General features: G+C 48.9%; 1 protein-coding gene across 1 annotated transcript in view; it reads right to left on the bottom strand.

Annotated features, from left to right (window-relative positions):
• The window catches only part of LOXL2 (lysyl oxidase like 2), a 93,312-nt gene that overhangs the window by 56,184 nt on the left and 14,438 nt on the right, over window positions 1–22,690 (bottom strand). Inside the window, exons 2-3 of the mRNA XM_060653259.3 lie at window positions 7,206–7,629; window positions 768–943 (exon numbers count right to left, since the gene is read on the bottom strand). Of these exons, the coding sequence (XP_060509242.1) occupies window positions 768–943; window positions 7,206–7,560 (531 nt within the window). The 5' untranslated portion in view covers window positions 7,561–7,629. The remainder of the gene's footprint in view (window positions 1–767; window positions 944–7,205; window positions 7,630–22,690) is intronic.

The following is a 22,690-nucleotide window of genomic DNA, read 5'->3' on the forward strand; positions in this document are numbered from 1 at the left end:
ATGGTATATTGCTCCCAAGATTAGGTTATGAAAGGTTGTAGCTTCCACGTTTTCTCCCTTTCTCTCTTTCCCTTTTGAATCAATCACTCGCTCTGGAGAAGGGCAACCTCCACGTCTTAAGGATACTTAGGCAGCCTATAGAGAGCTTGTGTGCAGAGGATCAGAGGGTTCCAGCTGACAGCCAGGAAGAAATGAAAGCTGGCCAACAGCTGCCTGAGTCAGCTTGGGAGAGGTCACCCCAGCCCCTGGTGACCTCATGAGAGAATCTGATCAGAGTCAACCAGCTAAGCTGCTCACGGATTCCCAACCCTCAGAAACTAAGTGAGCTAACAGAGTCTGTTGTTTGAATCTGCAAAATTTGGAGGCGGGGGGTGTAATTTGTTACACGGCAACTGATAACTAGTACATTTTCTCAGGGCAAAGGGCAAGCTCCTGGGAAGAGCACAGAAGGGCTTTCATGTGCACCCTTGGTAGCTTCATTTCCCACTACTGCTGGGCAGTACTGACCTATTTATCCCCAGTTGACGCCTCAGCCCCTCTGTGCCCTTACCCAAGCCATTCTGGAATGTGTCTGGAATGCCCTTTCCCCACTGACGGTATCCCCTTCCCCAGAAGCCCTCTCCTCAACTGCCCTGCACCAAACCAGGCTGGCTTGGGTCCCCTCTTTCGTGCTCACACACTCCTCTTGGAATCAGTAGGCAAGAACGGAGTTTCATGGAAGAAGGAAAGTATTCACGTGAGGGGGTCATCAAGAGCACGAGACTTGCCTCTATGTGGTTGACCAACGAATTGTCAAACTTGAAGCCAGGAATCCTTTTGTCACTGCATACCACACCCACGTCTTCTGTGTGCTTGCAGTCGGTGACACCCCAGCCATTGGAGGAGCAAGCTGCGAGGGTGGCCTCTTTGCCAGTGCAGTAGATATTGTCCAACCAGATGGGCCCTGAAGGAAGCAGAGAAGAGAGAGACCAAGCACTGCGTCAAAGGAGGTTTGAGTCTTTGGGGGCACCAACGCCATACACAGGAAGAGAATTTTTCTCTCATTTTGGCAGTTATTGTGGTCATCCATCGATCTTTAGTATGTTTAATATATTGGGTATAGTTCTAGACCATCTGGATTCCCGTTCCAGAGTGGACAGCTGATGTGATCTGGGGATGTGGTAGACTGAATGTGATATGAACAGAAACCAAATTTGAGCCCAGAAGTCACGTGGCGTGGTAGAAAGAGCAGAGATGTTGGATACTAAGCTGGGTTTAATGCTGGCAGAGCCACTTAGCTATATGGCCTTGGTCAAAGCCCCTCTCGTCAGACACTTCAACTGCAGGGCTGTGTATACAGATTAGAGATAATACATGGTGCATGCCTAGTTTATCATTGGCCCGTAGTTACTCAAGCATGGTAACAATAATGACGATGGTGATTTTAGTGATGCTGACTAAGCCAGACTCACCTTCCATCCGCAGCGGAGGCTGAACTCTGACCCCTTGGGGAAAATGTAAGCTATCCTGCAACTGAAGGTTTGGGGTTTTTCCAGCATTTTCATACGTATCACCTCCCCTGACTCTTGGGTGCCTCAAGGCATTAGTATTCCCACTGAACCCAGTGAGGTTCACCCCCTGAACCCAGAACCTGGTCCAGCAAGTGCTCTTCTCACTTCCTGATGTTTCCTAGCCAATGAATCCAAGATGGCCCGGCTAGACCAACCCACAGAGCTGCCTCCTCATGTTCCAGAAGTCAGGCGAACAATCTGCCTGGGGGGCCCTGTGGAATTCTGCTCACCTCCGTGTCTCTACCTGATCTGCACTAAGTAGAGAATTCAGCATGGAAAGTACTAGAGGGTTGGTCACAATGAGACATCACCTCATACCCACTGGAATGGCTACTACCAAAAGGACAGAAAATAGCAAGTGTCAGCAAAGTGGTAGAGAAGCTGGAACCCTCATGCACTAGTGGTTGGCAAAAATTTTACATGGTGTGGCCACTATGGAAAACAGTATGGCGGCTCCTCAAGAAATTAAAAATGGGAGGTACCGTCTTCCAGGTATAGAATGAGTAAGTCGTGGGGATGAAAGGCACAGCAGGGAATATAGTCAATGGTATTGTAATAGCACTATATGGTGACAGGTGGTAGCAGCTACATTCCTGGTGAGCACGGTGTAACGCAGAGACTTTTCCAGTCCCTATGTTGTACACCCCAAAACTAATGGAACATTGTGTGTCGGCTACACTTCAATAAATAAATAAATATTTTAAAAATAAAAATGGGATTGCCATGCGATCCAGCAATCCCCACTTCTGGGTATACACCCAAAAGAGCTGAAGGCAGGGTGTCAAAGAGATAGTTGCACACCCACGTGCAATACGGCATTATTCACAATCGTCAAAAGCTGGAAGCAACTCAAGGGTCCATTGACAAATTGTGGTCTACATACACACTGGGCTATTACTCAGCCTTAAAAAGGAAGGAAATTCTAAGAGAGGCTGCAACATGGATGGACCTTCAGGACATTATGCTACGTGAAATAAGCCAGTCACAAAATGACAGAAGCTAGATGATTCCACTTAGATGAGGTCCTTAGAGGAGTCAAGTTCATAAAGACAGACAGTAGAATGGAGGTTGCCAGGGGCTGGGAGAGGGGAGAAGGAGGAGCGGTTGTTGAGTAAGGACTGAGTTTCAGTTCTGCAAGTTAAAAAAGTGTTCAGGAGATTGATCGTACAACAATATGAAGGTACTAACACGACTGAGTTGTACACTGAATTGTGATGAAGACGGCATATTTTTATGTGTATTTTATCACAATTAAAAATAATTTTTTTAAAGTGCTAAAGGGTTTTCAAATAGTGATTTTCGTAAGTACCCCTACAAAATGAAAGGAAACAAAGTCAACTGTCTCCTTTTCCTCATGGCTTCAGGCAAGGCTCTATACTATAATGGAGCCAGATAACCTGGGCTCAAAAGCTCTCTGCCTCGGGCTTGGGCACCACATAACTTGGCCATCTACTTAACCAAACCTGTTTCCCATTTCTAAAGTGGAAACAAGAATCCCCAACAAACAGGTCACCATGGAGATTTGATGAGATAATGTATGTGCCCAGTATGTGCCCAGCCCCCCTTGCCTTCCTCCTTCCAGTAAATCAGAAAAACAGGGAATCCCGTTGTTTCCACGAGGAAAGGAAAACACAGATAAAAACACTCCCATTATAGAGGCAAGAAAATTGAGGAGAATCTGAGGTTCTTCAAGGTCAGAGAGGATGCGGGGCCAGTCCCTGACTCCGGGGACCTTCTGAAATGTGTTCGCTGTGACGGATGGCTGGTCAGGGCCTGAACCAGAGCACCTCAGACACATTGTGGGGAACAACAAGCTTATTGAAAACATCTGGGCTGAGGTTTTCCAACTGGTTTCTCAATTTGGCCTTGCTTCCCAGCCGTCGAACTCCACGGAAACATATGCTCCCTAATCAGTTGCTGCTTCAGCAACAAACCAATGTTTGTCTTGCTGAGTATTAGCAACGGAAAAGACCGTCCGCGTTTGAAGTGGGGCTTCTTCTTTGGAAATTCAGTGGCAACCCTGCTGAAGGGACAGAGATGGTGAAAGGGAGCAGGGCCCTTATTCCATCTGTGATAAGAGAAACCACCCTGGCTAAGGGGATGGGAAGCAGGACAGCACAAAGCTAAAAGAACCATTGGGAACTGCAGAACAGGTGCTCTAGGACCTGCTTTACTTTTTGATAAGGAACATTTGAAATTGGCTCCCTGGGGTGCTAAGGGAACTAACTTCCCTCAAAGAGCTGACCCCAAGAGCTGCTTTCTTTTCTTTTCATTTTTGAGAGAAAGAGAGAGAGGAGAGAGAGAGAGAGAGAGAGAGAGAGCGCACGCAGGGGAGGGGCAGAGAAAAGGGGACAGAGGATCTGAAGCGGGCTCTGCGCTGACAGCAGCGAGCCCGATATAGGGCTCGAACTCACAAACTGTGAAATCATGACCTGAGCTGAAAGTCGGACGCTCAGCTAACTGAGCCACCCAGGCATCCCAAAGAGCTACCCTTCACTGTCAATAATCCTACGCTTCACATGTTCTCACCAGTTATTTTTTCGTAGATTGTAGAAGTGTAAATTTCTACGTAGCCTAAGATAGTGTCACCAGGCACGATATCCTAATTTTGCCCGATTCGATAGCAGTATGTTTTCTTAACAGTACTTAACAGTATGCTTAATTCCTATTAACTAGACCGTCCTGATCCCCAAGCAGCCAGCCCTGGTTCTGCCTGCCGGGATGAAGGGTGGTTCTGGGCCCAGTTCGGAGCTGCTAGAAAGAGGCCCTTGGATCACAGATGGGGCTCTAACTTTGGGCACAGAAGGCCAGCTGCTCCGGAAACAAAACTTCATTTTACTCTGTCCATTCATTCACTCTAGGACATGCTCCTCCTGATAAAAGGAGAGGAGATGTAGAAACCAATTAACAGACCATTTGGAAGATAGAGATCACAAATGAAACTCTTTGAATGCCAGAGTATTCCCTGCTGCTTTCAGGGCAATTGTTCAAGTTAGAACCTCTGCTCCCCACCCCCCTCCCCCCTGTGGTCATCTGCTGGCTTTGTCACTCCAATCTGAACAACGGGGTGGGGGCGGGGGCAGTGGAGCGATCAGATCTGATCTCAGGTTTGGAGACTGAAGTAAAGGTCACTGTGACACCCAACCAGAGGGTGGGAAATAGAGCAGCTGTCCCCTCTAGAACCCTCTGAAAGGGTCCATGAGTTCCCTGAGCTCAAAGACACTTTAGGGGAAAAGACCGGTTGACAGTCCAGGCTGGGAAAACTGGGAGGGCCTGGATGCTCTCCTGGGGCTTTGTTACTACTGCCTGCACATCAGGAGCAGGTGACAGGGACGGCCTCATAAGTGCTCAGCCATGGGTTCCCAATTCACGTACAGAGCTGACTTGCAGGCTAAACTCCTTCCATGGGAGCACACCCCTGGGTGCTGGTCACATCCTCTGATGTCTATGCCAATGACTGCTTGTCAGCTCTTTTTAGTATTCTTCTAAATCAAAATGAATCAATCAGCTAATATTTACCGAGTGCCTACCATGTACCCAGTGCTGAGAATCCAAAATTGATGCTGAAGATATTCAAAGATCTTTATATTCAGGGGCGCCTGGGTGACTCAGTCGGTTAAGCGTCCGACTTCGGCTCAGGTCATGATCTCACGGTTTGTGAGTTCGAGCCCCATGTCGGGCTCTGTGCTGACAGCTCGGAGACTGGAGACTGATTTGGATTCTGTGTCTCCCTCTCTTTCTGCCTCTCCCCAGCTTGTGCGCGCTCTCTCTCTCTCTCTCTCTCTCTCTCGATGTAAAAATCAAGTGCCACTTTATGCAGACAACATAATCCCCAAGGCTGGGAGACATGACAGATCACAATTTTTTTTTTTTTTAACATTTGTTTCTCCCTTTCTTTTGGATATTTCTCCTTTCCTGAGCCCTGCTGGTTTCAATATCCACACAGATGACCCTTCCAGGACTCTTTGGCATCTTGTGACTAAAGCTTCTCTCCCCACTGCCTTTCCTCCACCCTACATCAGCCACTCTCCCACGGTCGCAGCCTAGACCTTGTCATCACCAACAATGGCACCCCTCCCCAATGTCCATTTCAACCCTTCTGCTGTGCTTCTGCATCCCTACCCATCCCCAAAGATGTTTCTAGCACCCTCCTTCTTGTATTGCAGTCTCTACCCTGACCCATTACAGCCTTCCACACAAGTCCCCCAAGTAGTACCGTTCTATTCACCCAGCCTGGATTCCAGGCACCATGGTTTTAACTGCTCCTTCACACATTCCCTCTGCTCTCTTTAACTCTTTTCCCTTCATCCCCCTTGGATGGTGAAGTCTGAGCCAGGTTAACCCACCTCCTGGCAACCCCATGCCTACTTCTGGTCAGGTGAACTTGGGATGGGGAAAAAAACCACATCCATCTAATCTGATGACAGGTAAACCTTAAGTCTGGGTAGAAATAAAATAAAGTTGCCACTGAAAAAACCCCGCAGCCCTGAAAAGTATTTGTTATAAAAGACCTAGGCTTAAGAGCCTGGGATTGAAAACACAAACCTGACGTTACCTCTGGATTACTCGGCCAGCAGAATACATGGCAACATACAAGTATGGAGACATGTCGAAAGGTTTGAAAAGAAGACAGCATTTGCCAACTCGTCTTTGCTACTTTAATCTTGGCACCGCCAGGGAACCCGGAGGTAGCTTCAAGAACAGTTTACTCTAAGCGTGGTCTCTTGGCCTGGTTATTTCCACAGAACATACTCAATTGCATGGAGGCAAGATACATATGAGATGGGTTTCCTTTTTCCTGTCATTGCTAGAGTAACAGAAAGCAAGGGTTGAAAGGGATCATCATAACGATCTATTTCCATGACTACCAAACATGGATATATATACAACCACTTGGGAGGCTTCCAAAAGTTAGAGTCCTAGACTCTAGCCGGGACCTTAACTGAGAACATTATGGGTTAGCTCCCCACCTCCATGGACCCAGCTCAGGGTTCTGGACTCCAACACCTGCTCTCCCTCAAAGCTTTTACCAAAACATCTTTTTTTCCCCCCAAAATATTTTGATTTGATTTTGACAAGGGAAGAAAGGGTAGGCCAACCAAAGTGAAAAACCCAAAGCAACTCTGTTCCTATCACGGACAACCCCAGAACAGCATATTAGTGTTAACAACGGGAATGCTATGTGAGCTGCATGGTGGGGAGAGGCAGGGAACGGGAGCCTATAGGTGGCCTTTGTGAGTAAAAGCAAAAGGCACCCCTGCAAGGGGGCGACTGGGAGAAAGGCGCCACCTCCCCTGGCTGATGCGGCCCCCGGGCAGGGCACACAGAGCCCTGGGTACAGCCTGCTATCAGCCCTCACCTAGGGTCACCAACTGGTCTGCTTTGGCCAAGAGGAGGCATTTCCTGGATGGCAGGCTTCATGTGCTAAAACCAGGAAAGTCCAAAGCAGGCTGGTTGGTCACTGTGCCCTTTCCCAGCACCTGTCTGCTCCCACCTTCCCGCGCAGACGTAGGAGGCTATCCAGCCGAAGTATCACCAGGAATTCACACTTGACAGCAATTGTAGCCTCCTTTACCAGGTTAACTGTGCAAAAGGGGACCATTCCTGGGCTTTCCAGGGACACCAGCACTCAGTTCCAAAGCATAGAGCCTTTACCTTCCCCTTTGCCATAGGAGGAGCTGGCGGTCCAGGACTTGGCCTCCACATATCCCAACTCCCGGCAGACGACATGGGCCGCGTGGATGGAGAAGTCGTCGTCACACACGGTGCCCCACTGGCCATTGTAGTACACCTCCACCCGCCCCTCGCTGTGCTTCCTCTTCTGGCCTGCCAGGCGTAGCTGGATCTTGGCGACGTCCGAGGGCACCTGAGGCCGGTGGTACTCGGGGGCCGGCTGCTGGAAGTACTCAGGGTAGTGCGACCAGTTCTCGTATTGCGCCAGGCTCAGGGACAGGAGCAGCGAGAGCACGGCCAGACAGCTGGCAAGGCGCCAGACTCTGCGCCTCTCCATCCCTGTCCTCTGGCTGGAGGACCTGACCGAGGGGGTGCTGGGTGGTGAGGGGTGGCAGGCAGGAGTGTCCTGGAAGACAGGGAGGAATGCAGGTTATAGGGATCTACAGAACGTCCGGCGAGTTCCTTACTCCTTTGCTTAGTATTTGAAGCTCCTGACATTCTGGATCCCGACCCCCTGTCTTCTCCCACCTTACACTTCAGCTGACAGGTCTGTGAATTCTCACCTGTTCTGCTCATCTACCATTCCGTATCTTTGAAATGTGTGTGTGTGTGTGTGTGTGTGCGTGTGTGTGTGTGTGCGTGTGTGTGTGTGTGTGTGTGTGTGTGTTTTCAGTAGGGTTCCTGGCAGGAACCAGAGCACATTCAAACTTAATTTGAGCAGTTTTAAAAAAAGACCATCTCAGACACGAGCTCTGAGCAGAGCTCAGAGGAACAAACAAAAGATAACATAGTACTCTGGGCTGGCAATAGAGGCAAGACCCTTCTGGCTCCAGCTTGAGGGGTTGGGGAGGGAGTGACAGGACCAGAGAGCATGGCCAAGCTGAGCAGGTCGCCTGTTTGGAGCTGTGGCTTCAGTGAAGGGTCTTAGAGCCAAACCACAGCAACAGGAGCAGGAAGAATAAATGCCTGACCTCACTCTCTTCTGTCTTCTGCTCTCTTTCCAGTGTCTCCTATTGGGCAAGCTCACCCTGCAGGATGAGGCCAGGCCCCGGGGGGCGGGGGGGTGCAGTCTGTATGGGTTGGTCTCCTGGGGCAGAGGGGATGGTGGGGAGAGAGGGGAGCAGTAGACAGGGCAATCAGAGGGCATCCAGCACACTCTTCCTCTTTCTCCCCACCTCTGTACAGCTCATTCCCCAGGGCCCAGACCAGTTCCCGCCTCCTTTATGCAACATCCCTACTGAAGCAGCCTCTGTGGCTCTCTCCTTCCAAGGTGGGCTCATTATCTAGACATTCTTCTCAACCTTTCCAGACACTTCCATGTCCCCAGGTAGGTTACAAACTTCTCGAGGGCAGGAATTGTAGCTCATTCTTCTTTGGTTCCTCCATAGTAAACATTACAGGTTCATGGACACGTTTATTGCATGAGAGGGTGATCTGGTTCCAGGGACTGAGCCACTGGTGAGGCATGGCGCTTAAGCGCACTGCATGGGGAAGGGGGGGGGCCCTGGGTGTGTTCTCCGGGTGTTCCCGTGTGCGATGTCCTCCCTCCTTCGGGACGTTAGCTCAGCTGGATGGAAATGGCCTCTTCCAGGTACAGAGAACACCAGGAGAAACACCAGCATAACATGGGCTGTTCTCTCTGCACACACATCTGAGCCTTCCTATGGCTCTGCTCTCAGGCTCTGGGCCTTCAGACACACCGGCACGCTGCCCACCCACACCTCGGATCTCATTACAGCTCATACTCTGGACCGCAGTCCGGCGAGGCTGCTGAGCAAGGGGGTCAGGAGCAAAGTCTCCTTAAACAGCCCTCACGCAGGGCCTGTCCTTAGCTGAGCTATGGTTTCTGCAAGCAGAAGCCTCAGGCAGCAGTCCTGATGCCGGTGACGTCCTGGTGGCAGGTCCGTCCTCTTGCATGGTTTCTCTCCCTGAGGGGTGCTGGGGGGCCGAGTCTAGTCTGCTCTTAGCACAGAGGGGAGGCAGACAGGAGAGGGCTGAGCGGCCTGTCATCAGGTGAGGGAAGACTGGACAGCAGAGGAGCGGGGAGCGCAGACTCTAGAGCCAGATGATTTGCATTTGAATCCTCACTCTGATACCTACCAGCTGTGCAGCCTCGGGCAAATACTTAACTTCTCCGTGCCTCTCTGTGCTTCCTACCTATAAAATGGGGATAATACTATGTAGCTCACAGAAATGTTTGATAATACTATGTAGCTCACAGAAATGTTTGATAATACTATGTAGCTCACAGAAATGGAGATTGAATGAGTGGCACATACTGTAAGTGCGGCAGGAGCATTTGCTAAATAAAAAATGTAAATTCTCACAATTGTGGTCACCGTAGCCCAGTGGAGCCTACCTCTAAGAATCCTACAGGGAGGGCTATAGCAAGAGATAACCACTTAGATCATGTGTCTCAGTGCTTCCATAATTCAGAGAAAGGAATCACTAGCTTAAAAGGACTGCAGGTATGTTTCACAGGAGAGGAAGTAGTCTTGGAATATGGGGCCCCAGAAGGAAAACCAGGACCAGTATGTGGAAGCCAGAAGTATAATACTTTCTATTTTAATCAGGTACAGAGGGTTAGGCTAATTGTGTTCAGTTCATGGCACGTCACCATCAAGGAAGGACCAGATAACTGCCCAGAGCTGCCCAGGGGGGATGATCTAACTTGGAGAGGCAGCTCCACGTCTGCTGGGAGGGCCAGGCAGTGCCCAGTGCCCCGTAGCGGGTGCGGGGCCACTGTTAGGGAGACAAGCTAGTTCGGGTTACACTGGAGATCCATTCGCCATCATCCTGTGAGTCACAAACAAGGTCGGAAAGTCGCAGGGGTTCCTGCAGTGGCCCCCTTCAGACCACAGCCAGCAACGTGGCTCTGAAGGGAAGCATCCTCGCCTCCTGTGCCCCGGCCACGCTTCGTTCCCATTGTTGCACAATTGCATCCACAAGCTCGACTGAGCCTCGCTACAACCGTGGGGCGTGGTGAGGGAGGCAGGGATTATGATTCTATTATGAGGGAGAAAATCAAGAACCAGGGAGGGCTGAGGACTTTATCGGAGTTGCCCCTTCGGGCAGGCAAAGCCAGAACTAGCCACTCCCAAGCTACCAAGACATCAACCATCCACCAGCACATGTAAGAAATGCCCAAATTCTGCCTGCCCCGTAGAAGCCGCACATAGCAGCTACAATCGGCACATAGCTACACTCTTGGCTTCAGTTCCCACTACCCCTCTCTCCCTGCCCTCGCTCCAGACTTTCACATGTCACCTGTCCGATCACAGCAGCCTATACTTGGTTTAAGTTTTACACATCACTGTGTCCCCATCCTCTCTCGCTCCCCTTCCCTCCAAAGAGTGTGTGTCACAGCCCCTTCCATTTTTCAAGGGAACCTTCCCAGATGCCCCTGTGGGGGCCAAGGGCAGGCCACTCCAAGATGGGCCACTTTAGCATGAAGATTATTTTTGAGTTCAAAGCAATCAAAACCTAGCAGATTCAGGAAAAGCTCTTTCCCTCCCCTTTAACTGCCTAAAAAATATTTAGATGGAGAACCTGCTCCAGGAAGAGAGCTGTCACCATAGAGAACTACATTATGATGTGAACCAGGTGTGGTAGACAGGGAGGAACCTAGCAAGGCCTGTTTGATCAAAGTCCTGTGAGTCCCATCGTTTCTGAGTTGGCCTGAGTGCTCCCCCCACCCCCACCCCCTCCGCCCCACCCCTGCAAACATTGTTTACCAAACATTTACTCTTTATCATCTTCCCGTGAACTGCATTCTTCCCTTTGAAGTCCCAGATCCCTACCCCCTTCCTTTACTTCATGAAGACAAATGTACCTCCTTTTGTCTGTCTTTGGAATTTCCATGTCTGTGTAGATTCCCCATATGTATGAAATTAAATTTGATTTTCTCCTGTTAATCTGTCAGGTGCCAATGTGCCAATGTGTCAGGTGCCCAGCTAGAAGGGCCCTAAAGGGCGCAGGAAATTCTTCCTCTAATCAGAATGAATGTGTCCTCTGATTTCCTTTAAAATAGTATTTTGCTTGTGCTTTACACAATTAACCTTCCCAGGGCTAGTTAATTCCTTACAGGTGCGCTTTTCCCAGGCAAACCAACCAATCCAGAGCCACCCCCCCCCCCCCCCAACTACCACCTTACCCAAATCTCATACGATCTTAGGATCCCATCTGGGGCATTATCCCCCTGCCCTAATCACCCCAGTGCCAGGTACCAGACAACTAGAGACAGCTCCTAATGCCCCAGAGTGAGCCGATATTATTCAATCGGCTGGTCCTCAAGTTGCTTAGCCTGCTTCTTTAGCCTCATCCATTCCTTTCTGGGGCAGTCACAGCCCTCGGTTTCCCCTCACTCCCTCTGCCTTTGACCGACCCTGGTGCTTCTGCATGTGGTCCCCCGTGGTGTGCCTTGCCTCCTGTTTCTAGGAATCAATGAGTATAAACTTCTTCCTTCAAACCACCTGCGTGTCCTAACATACCTGATTCAAATGGGGTAAACCCCATGATTATCCTCAGGAGGAAAATGATGCACAGAGAAGTTTGGCAAGTCACCCAAGGTTGCACTGATGGTAAGATGTGCAAGCCAGGCTCTGAATATGGGCAACAGACTGACCCAGGCTGTGCCCTCCCCCCACCAGGCTTTACCACCTCTAGCAGCCCACCCCAGTCCAGGATTTGCCTGTCTCCCCTACGCCCCACCACCAGACTCCCCCTCACAGGAGAGCTTCAGGTGCCCCTAGATCATCTATTCATGTCTCAGAAAGAAATGAAAAGAATATGTGGCCCTGAAATTTTTAAAAAGAAATCTTACTCTCTGGATGTGTATATCTATAAACTGTTCCACCCAGCTTCTTGGATTCTCCAATCTGTGGGAATGGCCAGCGTTCAACTCCTAAATCTTTCCTAGAAAAGTGCTCCTGAATTTTTTTGCTTCTTCTGTGGGGCCTTCTGCTTCTTACTCTGGGGGATTGTAAAGAATTAGACCCAGATGCTTCTCTCTTCTTTTAGAAATAACTTTTATGCTTTTTTTCTTCCTTATTATAAATGTTATACAAGCTAATGATAAAAATCTGGGTAACGCAAACAAGTAAAAGGAAGAAAATAATTCACAGTATCACTGTCAGAGGTAATCATTATCAACATGGGGGTATATACCCCTCCAGCCTTTTTTTCTGTACATACATATATCCTTTCAAAACATGGGGATAATTTTCTACATGCTTATCTGCAAACTGCTTTTCACATTTAACAGTATGTTGCGAATATTATGCCACCTGGACTATTCTTTTACAAGATTGTTTTTATTTTTTTATTTTTTATTTTATTTAAAAAAAAAATTTTTTTTCAACGTTTTTTATTTATTTTTGGGACAGAGAGAGACAGAGCATGAACGGGGGAGGGGCAGAGAGAGAGGGAGACACAGAATCGGAAACAGGCTCCAGGCTCTGAGCCATCAGCCCAGAGCCTGACGCGGGGCTCGAACTCACAGACGGCGAGATCGTGACCTGGCTGAAGTCGGACGCTTAACCGACTGCGCCACCCAGGCGCCCCCAAGATTGTTTTTATTAATACACGATAAAATTGGATAATCTTATCACAGAATTTTTTACTGCTATAAATACTATTGACATGAATATCCTTGGAGCTAAAACTTTGCACAATCTTGGGATCAATTCCAAAAAGTAAAACCGCTGGGTCAGAGAGCTGGTAAAAAAGTCAATACTTTTGCAAAACTAGAAAACCGTCACACAAGACTGTCAATTTACACATCGGCCAGTAGTATGTAGATTTCCCCACAAATTCAAAATTCTAGCTAAGGCCATGTTTTCAAACTTTTCTGTATCTGAGAAGCTGGAAAGGGTATTTTGTTTTAACTAGCGTTTTTGGTACTAGTGAGGTTGAGCCCCCCACTCCTTGCTATTGGCCACCTGCATTCCTTCCTTCCTTCCTTCCTTCCTTCCTTCCTTCCTTTCTTCTTCTCTCCCTCCCTTCTGAAATTATCTCTTCATGCTTTCTCTCCTGAATGCTCCTTCCCATGATTGCTTTGTAAAATCCATTTTTCTCCCTGGCATCCAAACAACCCTCAGGAGGGAAAAACTACCAGGTGGAAACCAACGTCCAAAGCAAAGCTTGGGTGGGTGGAGAGCAAAATGCCCTGTGGTCGCTCCTCGCAGCTGCTTCACTGCCACCCAGTTCAGGCCTCGCCTGCTCTACCCAAGAGCCCTGCACTTGAGCTTGGGTTCAGCCCCTCCTCGGCCTGAGGCCCCGGCTGCCTGGAGCAAGGTGGCCTGCAGGGAATCTGTCCAGGGTGGTCCCACTGTTTCTGAAAAGCTGCGCTGTCCAGAGACGCTGATGACCCGGGGAGACCCGAGCCCCGCCCCGCAGGGCCAGAAAGGGGGAGGTTCCAGACCCAGCTGCGGGGGGCGGGGCCCGGGGCCCGGGGCGGTTGGTCCTCCCGGGCCATCAGGGACCTGGGGCGCGGAAGTCCTCAGGGAAGCCCCAGGGGGCTCAGGACGCGCGGGCGTTCGGGGGACCAGCGTCCCCGAGGGGGGGGGGGGGCGGGCGCTGACCGGGCGGCCTGGACTTCCGGCCCCGTTGCCTCCCTCGGGCCTTTTCGGGAACCAGGCCGGGTGAGGACAGATTGGGCAGGGCAGTGCCAGGCTCCGAGGGAGCGGTGTCCCCTTTCTGCTCGCGCCCGCGTGGGTGATCTGGCACTCGACCCGGCCCCCAGGCTTAGCGCGGTCCCTGGCATACGTTAGTCCCTTATTTTAAAAGATTTGGATAAGGACAGGGTACAGCTGGCTCAGGGTAGACCCATCCTCATTCCTGGAAGGTGGGGTGGGGGTGGGGGGCGGTGCAGAAGAGGCCAGGCAAACCGCAGCCCTCGCAGATGGTGGGTAAGTGTCACAGTTTTACTTGTAAACAACAGACCTGCCATGGGGCAGACGTTCTGAGGTTATAGCTGGGTTGGCACAGTGGGAGTGCTCTATTACCCCTAGCAAACCATTTCCCCTTCTTCAGTGTTCTTCTCTGTAAAATATATACATCGTTCAGACCTGTGAGAAAATATATTCAGCCAATGAAAACAGGGGCAAAGCAGAGGAAAACTGGATTAGGTCATCCTCACTTTTCCCTGGGAGGTGGGAGCCCCATCGTGGCCCAAGCTGCCTTCCCCAGTCCTGGCTTTCTCATACTAAGCGACTGCTCTCATCTGCTGTAGGTGCCTTGTGTGAATTTTCTGCTGTGAGAATAGAGGGGAGGGGTGACCAACCGCGGCCAAACCTCAAACAAGAAAGACTCCCTCAACTTTCTGCCATTACCGTAAATAATGTCTTATATTGCATACATGCTCCTTCCAGAAAGGATCATTAGAGCAAGGGAAAATGTCATTTTTTTAACTGAACAATTGCAGGGTATGGGACTAAACTTTGGTACAGTAAAGCTCCCTCTGTGGATTTATCCTCTCAGAGGAGGTGACGATAAGTTAGGGTGCAGAAAAACACCCCGTCCCTTCTGTTCTTGCAAGAATGGAGGGACAGTCTGTATGACCTCCTAGTTCCTGTGCCCTACCTCCTTATTCGGCTCCTTTCAGTTCATAGAATCTGTATAAATGAAAAGTACTATCATACTTACTGAGTATTTAACTGAGCACCTATTTATTTTTTTAAATATAATTTATTGTCAAGTTGGCTAATATACAGTGTATACAGTGTGCTCTTGGTTTGGGGGGTAGATTCCCGTGATTCATAGCTTGCATATAACACCCAGTGTTGAGCACCTATTTTGTAGCCAGTATGGAGCTAGCTGCTGTGGGAGAGACCTAAGAAACGGAAGGTGCTCACATTCTTGTGGGATTGGTCCTATCTCCCCATCTAGAATGTAAATTATGTTCTCATTTTTCTCCCATTGTCTCTTGGGCTGGTCCCATCTCTCTGGAATGGGAGAATTATAAGAAGAGAATGTACTCAAGTTTTAAATAGTTGGGCCCAGACTATGGGAGCATTAAGACTTACGGGTTTAGGGGGGCACCTGGGCGGCTCAGTTGGTTAAGCATCCGACTTTCAGCTCAGGTCATGATCTCACAGTTCATGGGTTGGAGCCCCGTGCTGGGTCCTGTGCTGATAGCTCTGAGCCCGGAGCCTGCTTCGGATTTTGTGTCTCCTTCTCTCTCTACCCCTCATGCTCTTTCTCTTTCTCAAAAATAAACATTAAAAAAGGAGTTATGGATGTATGGATACAAGAGGTCTGTGTGAGTTCGAACAAAATCAGAGAAGGTTTTTGCCAGAAAGGACCATGCAGGGCCATTTGAAAGGGGAAGGCCATGTCGGGGGTCACCTGGCTAAGGGAGCGAGTGCAGTGGATAATTTATATCTCCTGGTTCCCAAATGCAGGACTCCTCCCACTTCAGTACAAAGGTCAGGAGAGGCTAGGGGAGGAGGAAGGCCTTGAGCAGGGCTGGGAAGAAGAATTAGGAAAAGAAAACGTGGAGTAGTCTGGACTAGAGCATATGATGTGACAAGAGCAATAGGTGTGGAAATAAGCAATCTGTGCAGGGACAGAAAGAGGTGGCTTCCGAACACAGTTTTTAGAAGGGGCTGGAAAAGGATGGATGGGCAGATCTTCAGAGCAGGAGGGGAATTCAGAGTCAGCAAGTAAGGTTATTTCCATAATCAAAAGTGGAAATTCAGGCTCTAAAAGTAAAGCGTCCCCAAATCAATAGCGCTCGGAGGTGGTGAAGGCAGGGTCAACCGGACCTTCCGGGGAACCAGTGGTGCCAACAGATACCAGAGGAGGGGCCGCCGGGAGGCAAGAGGACCTACACAGTGGAAGATGAGGGAGTCAAAGGTCCCCTCCCAGCCACTTTACTTGAATAGTGTTTTGACCTATGATCCTAGCATAGAGGTTGTTCTTTTTTTCCAACGTTTTTTTTTTTTTTATTTTTTTTTATTTTTGGGACAGAGAGAGACAGAGCATGAACGGGGGAGGGTCAGAGAGAGAGAGGGAGACACAGAATCGGAAACAGGCTCCAGGCTCCGAGCCATCAGCCCAGAGCCCGAGGCGGGGCTCGAACTCACGGACCGCGAGATCGTGACCTGGCTGAAGTCAGACGCTTAACCGACTGCGCCACCCAGGCGCCCCTAGAGGTTGTTTTTAAATCACTGCGGAGAGGCACGTCAAGCATCAGATGGCCATCCAATCAGATCAGCGGATGTGGCTGGAGCAGCCGTGGCACGGAGTAGATGCGCACACAGAGGGGTCGTGGGACACGTGTTTGGGGTGGGCTCCGTAGCAGAGCATCAGTTGGTGATAGTGAGAGATCCAGGGAGGAAGCACCACTTCAGCAGCAGAATCAGGATCCGGGTTCAGAGAGGGAGGGATTAGCCCCCAGAAAGGCTGACCAGAGCAAGGTAAGGGACACAATTCAACCCATACCAACTGTCTTCTCACCTAAGCCATTTGGGACCTCAGTGGATTCATAAAATCTTAGAACCAGAAAGTTCTTAAGATTATTCATCCAGTGCCCAGGATGGCAAACGCCCAGCAGGCACGCCGCCCTTCTCCCACCCCGCCCTGTGGCAGTCATCACAAACCCGTGCCAGCACTCTTGCCTCTTACGTCTTGCTCCCAGACACCCTAGATAGCCACCATTAGCTGGTTGAATCTGACATGCAAATCGACATCTTCTTGCCTTCCCTGTCCCAGCCCACCCTCTTCATGGCACAGATGAGGGACTGGAGGCTAGGGGTGGCAGGGACTCAGGTTACAGAAGAGACTGAGAATCTGAGGTCTTGTCATGGTCCCTGGCTGCATCCTGGGGTCCAGCGGGATGCTTCCAGATCCTCTGCAAGCTGACCTCAGCCAACAACTTAGGGCCTGACTGAAAAACCAAGAACTTAGAGCCTAAGAACCAAGTTCTTAGAGCCAAGAATTTAGAGCCTGGGACAGACAAAGGCATCTCAGATAGATAGAATTGGACACCAAGGCACCCAATTGGCCAAGACACCCAAGGTCAAGAAAAGGCTCTGCCAACTACTAACCATGGACCATGGGCCAATCCATTAAACTCTTGGTCTTCATTTCTTTTATCTATAAAATGCAATGAGATGTGTGTGTGTGTGTGTGTGTGTGTGTGTGTGTGTGTAGATTAAATGAAATCATGTAAAAATTCCTAGCATACAGCATAGACTCATGCACATTAGTTTTCTTCTTGCTTTCCTGCCAGCTCAGTACCCCTTGATTTGAGTACCTACAGTACTCAGCAAATAGTTATTGAGTGAATAAATATAAATTCCTCCTCACATCTTCACCCCTGCCTTTTTCTTCTGATCTAGGTGCATTGAAAAGCAAGGTGATAAATTCGTTCCTCATGAAATGATCGTATTTAGGAATTTAACACATTAAAGAATAAATTAATTATTGCTTTAAGGACTTTTACGTTGTAACATTGCTTTAAGGACTTTTACGTTGTAACAAAGAACTCCTAGATACGAATTCCAGTAGTCGAATTTTACATATTGCACCATGTTAGAAGTAAGGGCAACGGGTTTTTCATGAGTAGGTGGACCTTCCTGTGCCTTTCAGATCAGCTGACGTAGGTGCCTGCTTACCTCTGAAGTTCACTCTGTGTAGTGAAGGTGGTAGGCAGACGGGGTGATTTATGGGGGATGAAGACGCCCTGGGATAATAAAATCTCGCCCCCACAGATAATCAATGCTTAGTATCTAGATGAAAGTCTTGGGCTGTAAGATGGGCTCTAAGAGATGCAGAGTAAGGCATAGTACCAACCCATCACATCTGATTTCCTGCGAAACATGCCAACCCCCTGTACACACCTGTTTGCCCTCAAAGGATGAGCCCCTACCCACATGCTGGACTCGACACGCTCAGGGCCTGTGAATGTCTCAGGCAGTGAGCAATGCTGACACCCAGAGGGGAGAACGGTTGTGTCCGCGGGGCCCACATGGCAGACCCATGGGGAATGGCAGCTCCTCAAGACCCACTTCCTCTGAGGGGCGCCCGGGTGGCTCAGTCGGTTGAGCATCCGACTTCGGCTCAGGTCATGATCTCACAGTCCGTGGGTTCGAGCCCCGCGTCGGGCTCTGTGCTGACAGCTCAGAGCCCGGAGCCTGTTTTGGATTCTGAGTCTCCCTCTCTCTCTGCCCCTCCCCTGCTCATGCTCGGTCTCTCTCTGTCTCAAGAATAAATAAAAACATTAAAAAAAAAAAAAAAGACCCACCTCCTCTGAGAAGCCTGCTCCAGTGACTTCTGCCTTCTCGGCTTACCTCCTACAACGGCTTACCTCCTACAACGGCTTACCTCCTACAACACCGTTAGCTATGCTCAGGAAGCTGGAGGGGGCTGGGCATCATCTCTTGCTTTGAGTGTGCCATGGAGGCCACGCACATTCCATTCCCTCTCTGAGGCCATTTCCAAATAGATGCCGGCTTCGGGAAGGAAGGCAGAGTGAATGCTTAGGGGACAGCTCCAGAGCCTTCCCCTTGAACGTAACGTTATAGTGGAAGGTGCCGAGAGGCAGATGTGCTCTACCTGCGGGGTCGGGTCATTTTGTTGTGCACAGATGGTGGTGAGCAATTCCCCACTAGTTCCCCCACCCGGGGATATATGCGCTTTCTTGCTCTCTGCCTGTTTTATGTATTCATTTGCACCCCCCCTTCTTCCAAAAGTATGACTTCTGCTTTTATACAGCAACCTGGACACTACACGGGCTGGCATTTTTAAGGTAAGATTCTGTTAAAGAGAAAGCTGGATTAAAAAAAAAGAACCCTGTATTTATTTACTTATTGTACTCATTCTGTATCTAGTACTGTATAAAAAGTGCTTTACAGGTATGAACCAATTTAATTCTCTAGACTAGAGCTTCCCAATAGAAACACAATGCGAGCCACATATGGGATTTAAATTTTTCTAGCAGCCACATTAAAAAAGTAAAATGAAATGGATGAAATTAATGTTAATGATATTATATCTTATGTCCCGAATATTATTGTTCCAGTATGTAATCAATATACAATTATTAGGGACGCCTGGGTGGCTCAGTCGGTTAAGCATCTGACTTCAGCTCAGGTCATGATGTCACAGTCGTGAATTCAAGCCCCATGTTGGGCTCTGTGCTGACACCTCAGAGCCTGGAGCCTGCTTTGCATTCTGTGTCTCCCTCTCTCTCTGCCCCTCCCCTGCTCGTGCTCTGTCTCTCTCTCAAAAATAAATAAACATTAAAAAATATATATATGTATACAACTATTAATGAGATACTTTACATCCCTTTCTTCTACTAAGTCTTTGAGATCTGGTGGGTACTTTACATTCACAGCACATCTCAATGCGGACAAGTACATTTCAGGTGCTTGGTGGCCCCACTTGATGGTGGCTGCCATATTGGACGGCACAGCTCCAGGCAGCCCTCTGAGAGTATTATAAGCATCCCTATCTCCCTGAGGAAAAACTGAGGGACAAAAGGCTACGTGATTTTCCTAAGGTCACATAGCTAAAAGGTGATCGAGCTGGGATTTGCATCCAGGCATCCAGATACCAGAACTGAGACGTTTATTCATGAGTCATTCTTATCCCTGTGACTGAGAAAAGCACACTCTGGTATACTCAGCCTTGCCCAGTGACCAATTTGCTTAAGAAGACTGCTTTGGGCTAAAGGATTTGAGCTTCCCTAAGAAAGGTACTAGGCTCCGGGCATCTGGGTGGCTCAGTCGGTTAAGTGTCCAACTTCAGCTCAGGTCATGATCTCAAGTTTGAGCCCCACATCATGCTCTGTGCTGACAGCTCAGAGCCTGGAGCCTGCTTCAGGTTCTGTTCTCCTTCTTTCTCTGACCCCCCCCCCCCCACTTGTGCTCTGTCTCTCTCTCTCAAAAATAAAATAAACATTAAAAAAATTTTTAAGAAAAGATGTATTAGGCTCCCAATGGTGAAAAATAAAAGCAAAGCTTGAATTTTAATTTGGATAAAACAAACAACAGAGCACTATGTCTCTTACCTTCTCTGGCCCCTAATCGTAAACAAATATGGTCAATTCTCCCTTTACTTTTCTGGACGTTTGATGACATTTGGATTGATGAAAGACACATTCCTCCTCTTCACATCTGCTCTCTCAGTCCTTAGTCAGAGATTTTTATTCTACTAAAGACATCAGAAAAATGGTGGAGACCTCTGGCCAAATGTAGTATCTGATCCCACAGCTAGGGGAATTTTTAGACAACAGGAAGATCTATTCAGCATTCACGTTTGAAGAACTCCCAGGTCATCCACAGCCATGTTTAATTCCAGGAACACCTTCTACCCTGAACACAAGCCAACTGGGTCAGCAGAACCTATCTGCAGCTCGTTCACACATACCAAAAAGCAAGCTCAAGAGGGTTTCAGCAACCCTCTCCAGGCATGCTGAGGAAAGTTCACAAGGGGAAAGCTCACCTTGGAGAGTATTGTCAAAACCTCATCTGACTGAAGTCTGGGAACTACTGCAGCAGATGGTCTTAATTATTCACACAGTTTAGCTCGGGAGTGGGCCATCGTCAGAGGGTTCAAGGCAAGATGCCCATGGACTGCAGTGTTTGATTAACATGAATGAGAGGCAGTGCATGCCAGAAGAAAGTTGGCCGTGACTGTGGCTTATCAGAACGTGCTAAATGATCTCTCCCAATATGTTCTCGCTGGGCTCCTGGCTAAGCAGTTGAGGACATTCTCACATTCAATTCAGTCCCCTGGAGGATACAGCTTTCACTCGGTCGATACTAGGGTAAGCTACGCCAAGAAGAGGTATTATACTCCAGGGAGTATCTGGGAGAGATACGGGAAGAATTCCTTCACATCACTGGGATTGAAGGTCCCAGGCGTTCCTGACAAACATCAGGCAGCATCAGCTCACCTTCTTCAAGGGCCGTGAGCACCCTCTATAAGCAGTGAGCCATTCAGACAGCCGCACACTCTTCCCCCATGAAGAACAGGCTGGACCCGCTGCCACCTCTCTACTGTCAGGAAGCGGTTTAGAGGCGCGCGGACCTGGGTTCAAATCTCATTTCCACTACTCGCTCTGTGACCTCAGGCACACTTAGATTGTCTAAGTCTCCGTAGTTCATCTGTCAAATGGAAACGGTATCTACTTAAAAGCAACTTTTTAAAGGGAAAGCAAGAAACACCTGCTTTTCAGGATTGTTACAAAAATCAAAGGTCGGGGGCGCCTGGGTGGCTCAGTCGGTTAGGCGTCCGACTTCGGCTCAGGTCATGATCCCGCGGTCCGTGGGTTTGAGCCCCGCGTCGGGCTCTGTGCTAACAGCTCAGAGCCTGGAGCCTGTTTCAGATTCTGTGTCTCCCTCTTTCTCTGACCCTCCCCTGTTTGTGCTCTTTCTCTGTCTCAAAAATAAATAAATGTTAAAAAAAAATTTTTTTTAAAAATCAAAGGTTGTACTTCTTATGTTCCTGATCCACAGTAGGTGGTCAAAAATGTCAGGTAAATATTTTGGTTCAAATAGGTGGAGCCTGCTAGACTTGGGTCGGGCAATTCAAGTGCCAACCACAAGATGCTAAGCCGTATTATGCAAGTGGTTGTGCTTAATTTTGATCTTCAGGTTTCCCCAAGTGTTATCTGGGGAACTGGGAACTCCCAAGGATGAGCTTAGGTCGTTCCTCCTGGATCCAGCTCTTGGAACAACTTATTTGAAAACTAGAAATACACATTTGCTCCAGAGAATATATGATTTGGAGAAAAGCTTAATTACCTCAATCAATAGGTGTCTTCACATGTGCTGGATAAGCTAGGTGGGGTGCTAAATTGTGCGAAGTTCAATGGGAGGGTGGGCTCCAGGGAGTCTGTCTATAGTGTCTGCAAATAAGACTTTTAAATGAGGTTTATGTCATCCAATGCTATGACTCCAACAGTGGCATTGTTCTCATCATGGATGAATATTTGAAAATCCTTTACCTAACTTGAACCCACCAGGGCTGCAAAAGGCAAAAGAGGAAATGTAAAAGTGGAATTTCCAGGGTCCTTTTCTTAGGCTACTATTTGACAGCTGAGTCATTTTGCCTAGCAAAGAGTATGAAAGGCCGACTCTAAAAAGAAACCCTGAGTCTCAAGATTTCCTTGGGGCTTTCAAACGTTTTCCTTCCCCCAGAAGCGGTCCCATCTGAATCACTCCATCACCTCCCTTGAAAGGGGCATTCTGTGCTAGAGAACCTGCCTGCCTAAAAACATTTTCGGAAAAGTGGCTATTGACTGGCCTAGCCTTAAACAATATGACAGACCACGGCCCCTTACCACCGACACCTCACTCCGTGGCACCCGGTCAAAAAATGCCCCACGTGACCCAGCTGATTCCTAGTCAGTAACAAAGGCATGCACAGACGAGGGGGGGAAACACACTGTAAACACCATTCGCCGTTTGCACGGCGTGCGTTTAGCAAAAAGCACTGCTCTTCTACAAGCTGAT

Source organism: Panthera onca, chromosome B1 (assembly GCF_046562875.1).
Source record: "Panthera onca isolate mPanOnc1 chromosome B1, mPanOnc1 haplotype 2, whole genome shotgun sequence".
NCBI classification, from domain to species: domain Eukaryota; kingdom Metazoa; phylum Chordata; class Mammalia; order Carnivora; family Felidae; genus Panthera; species Panthera onca.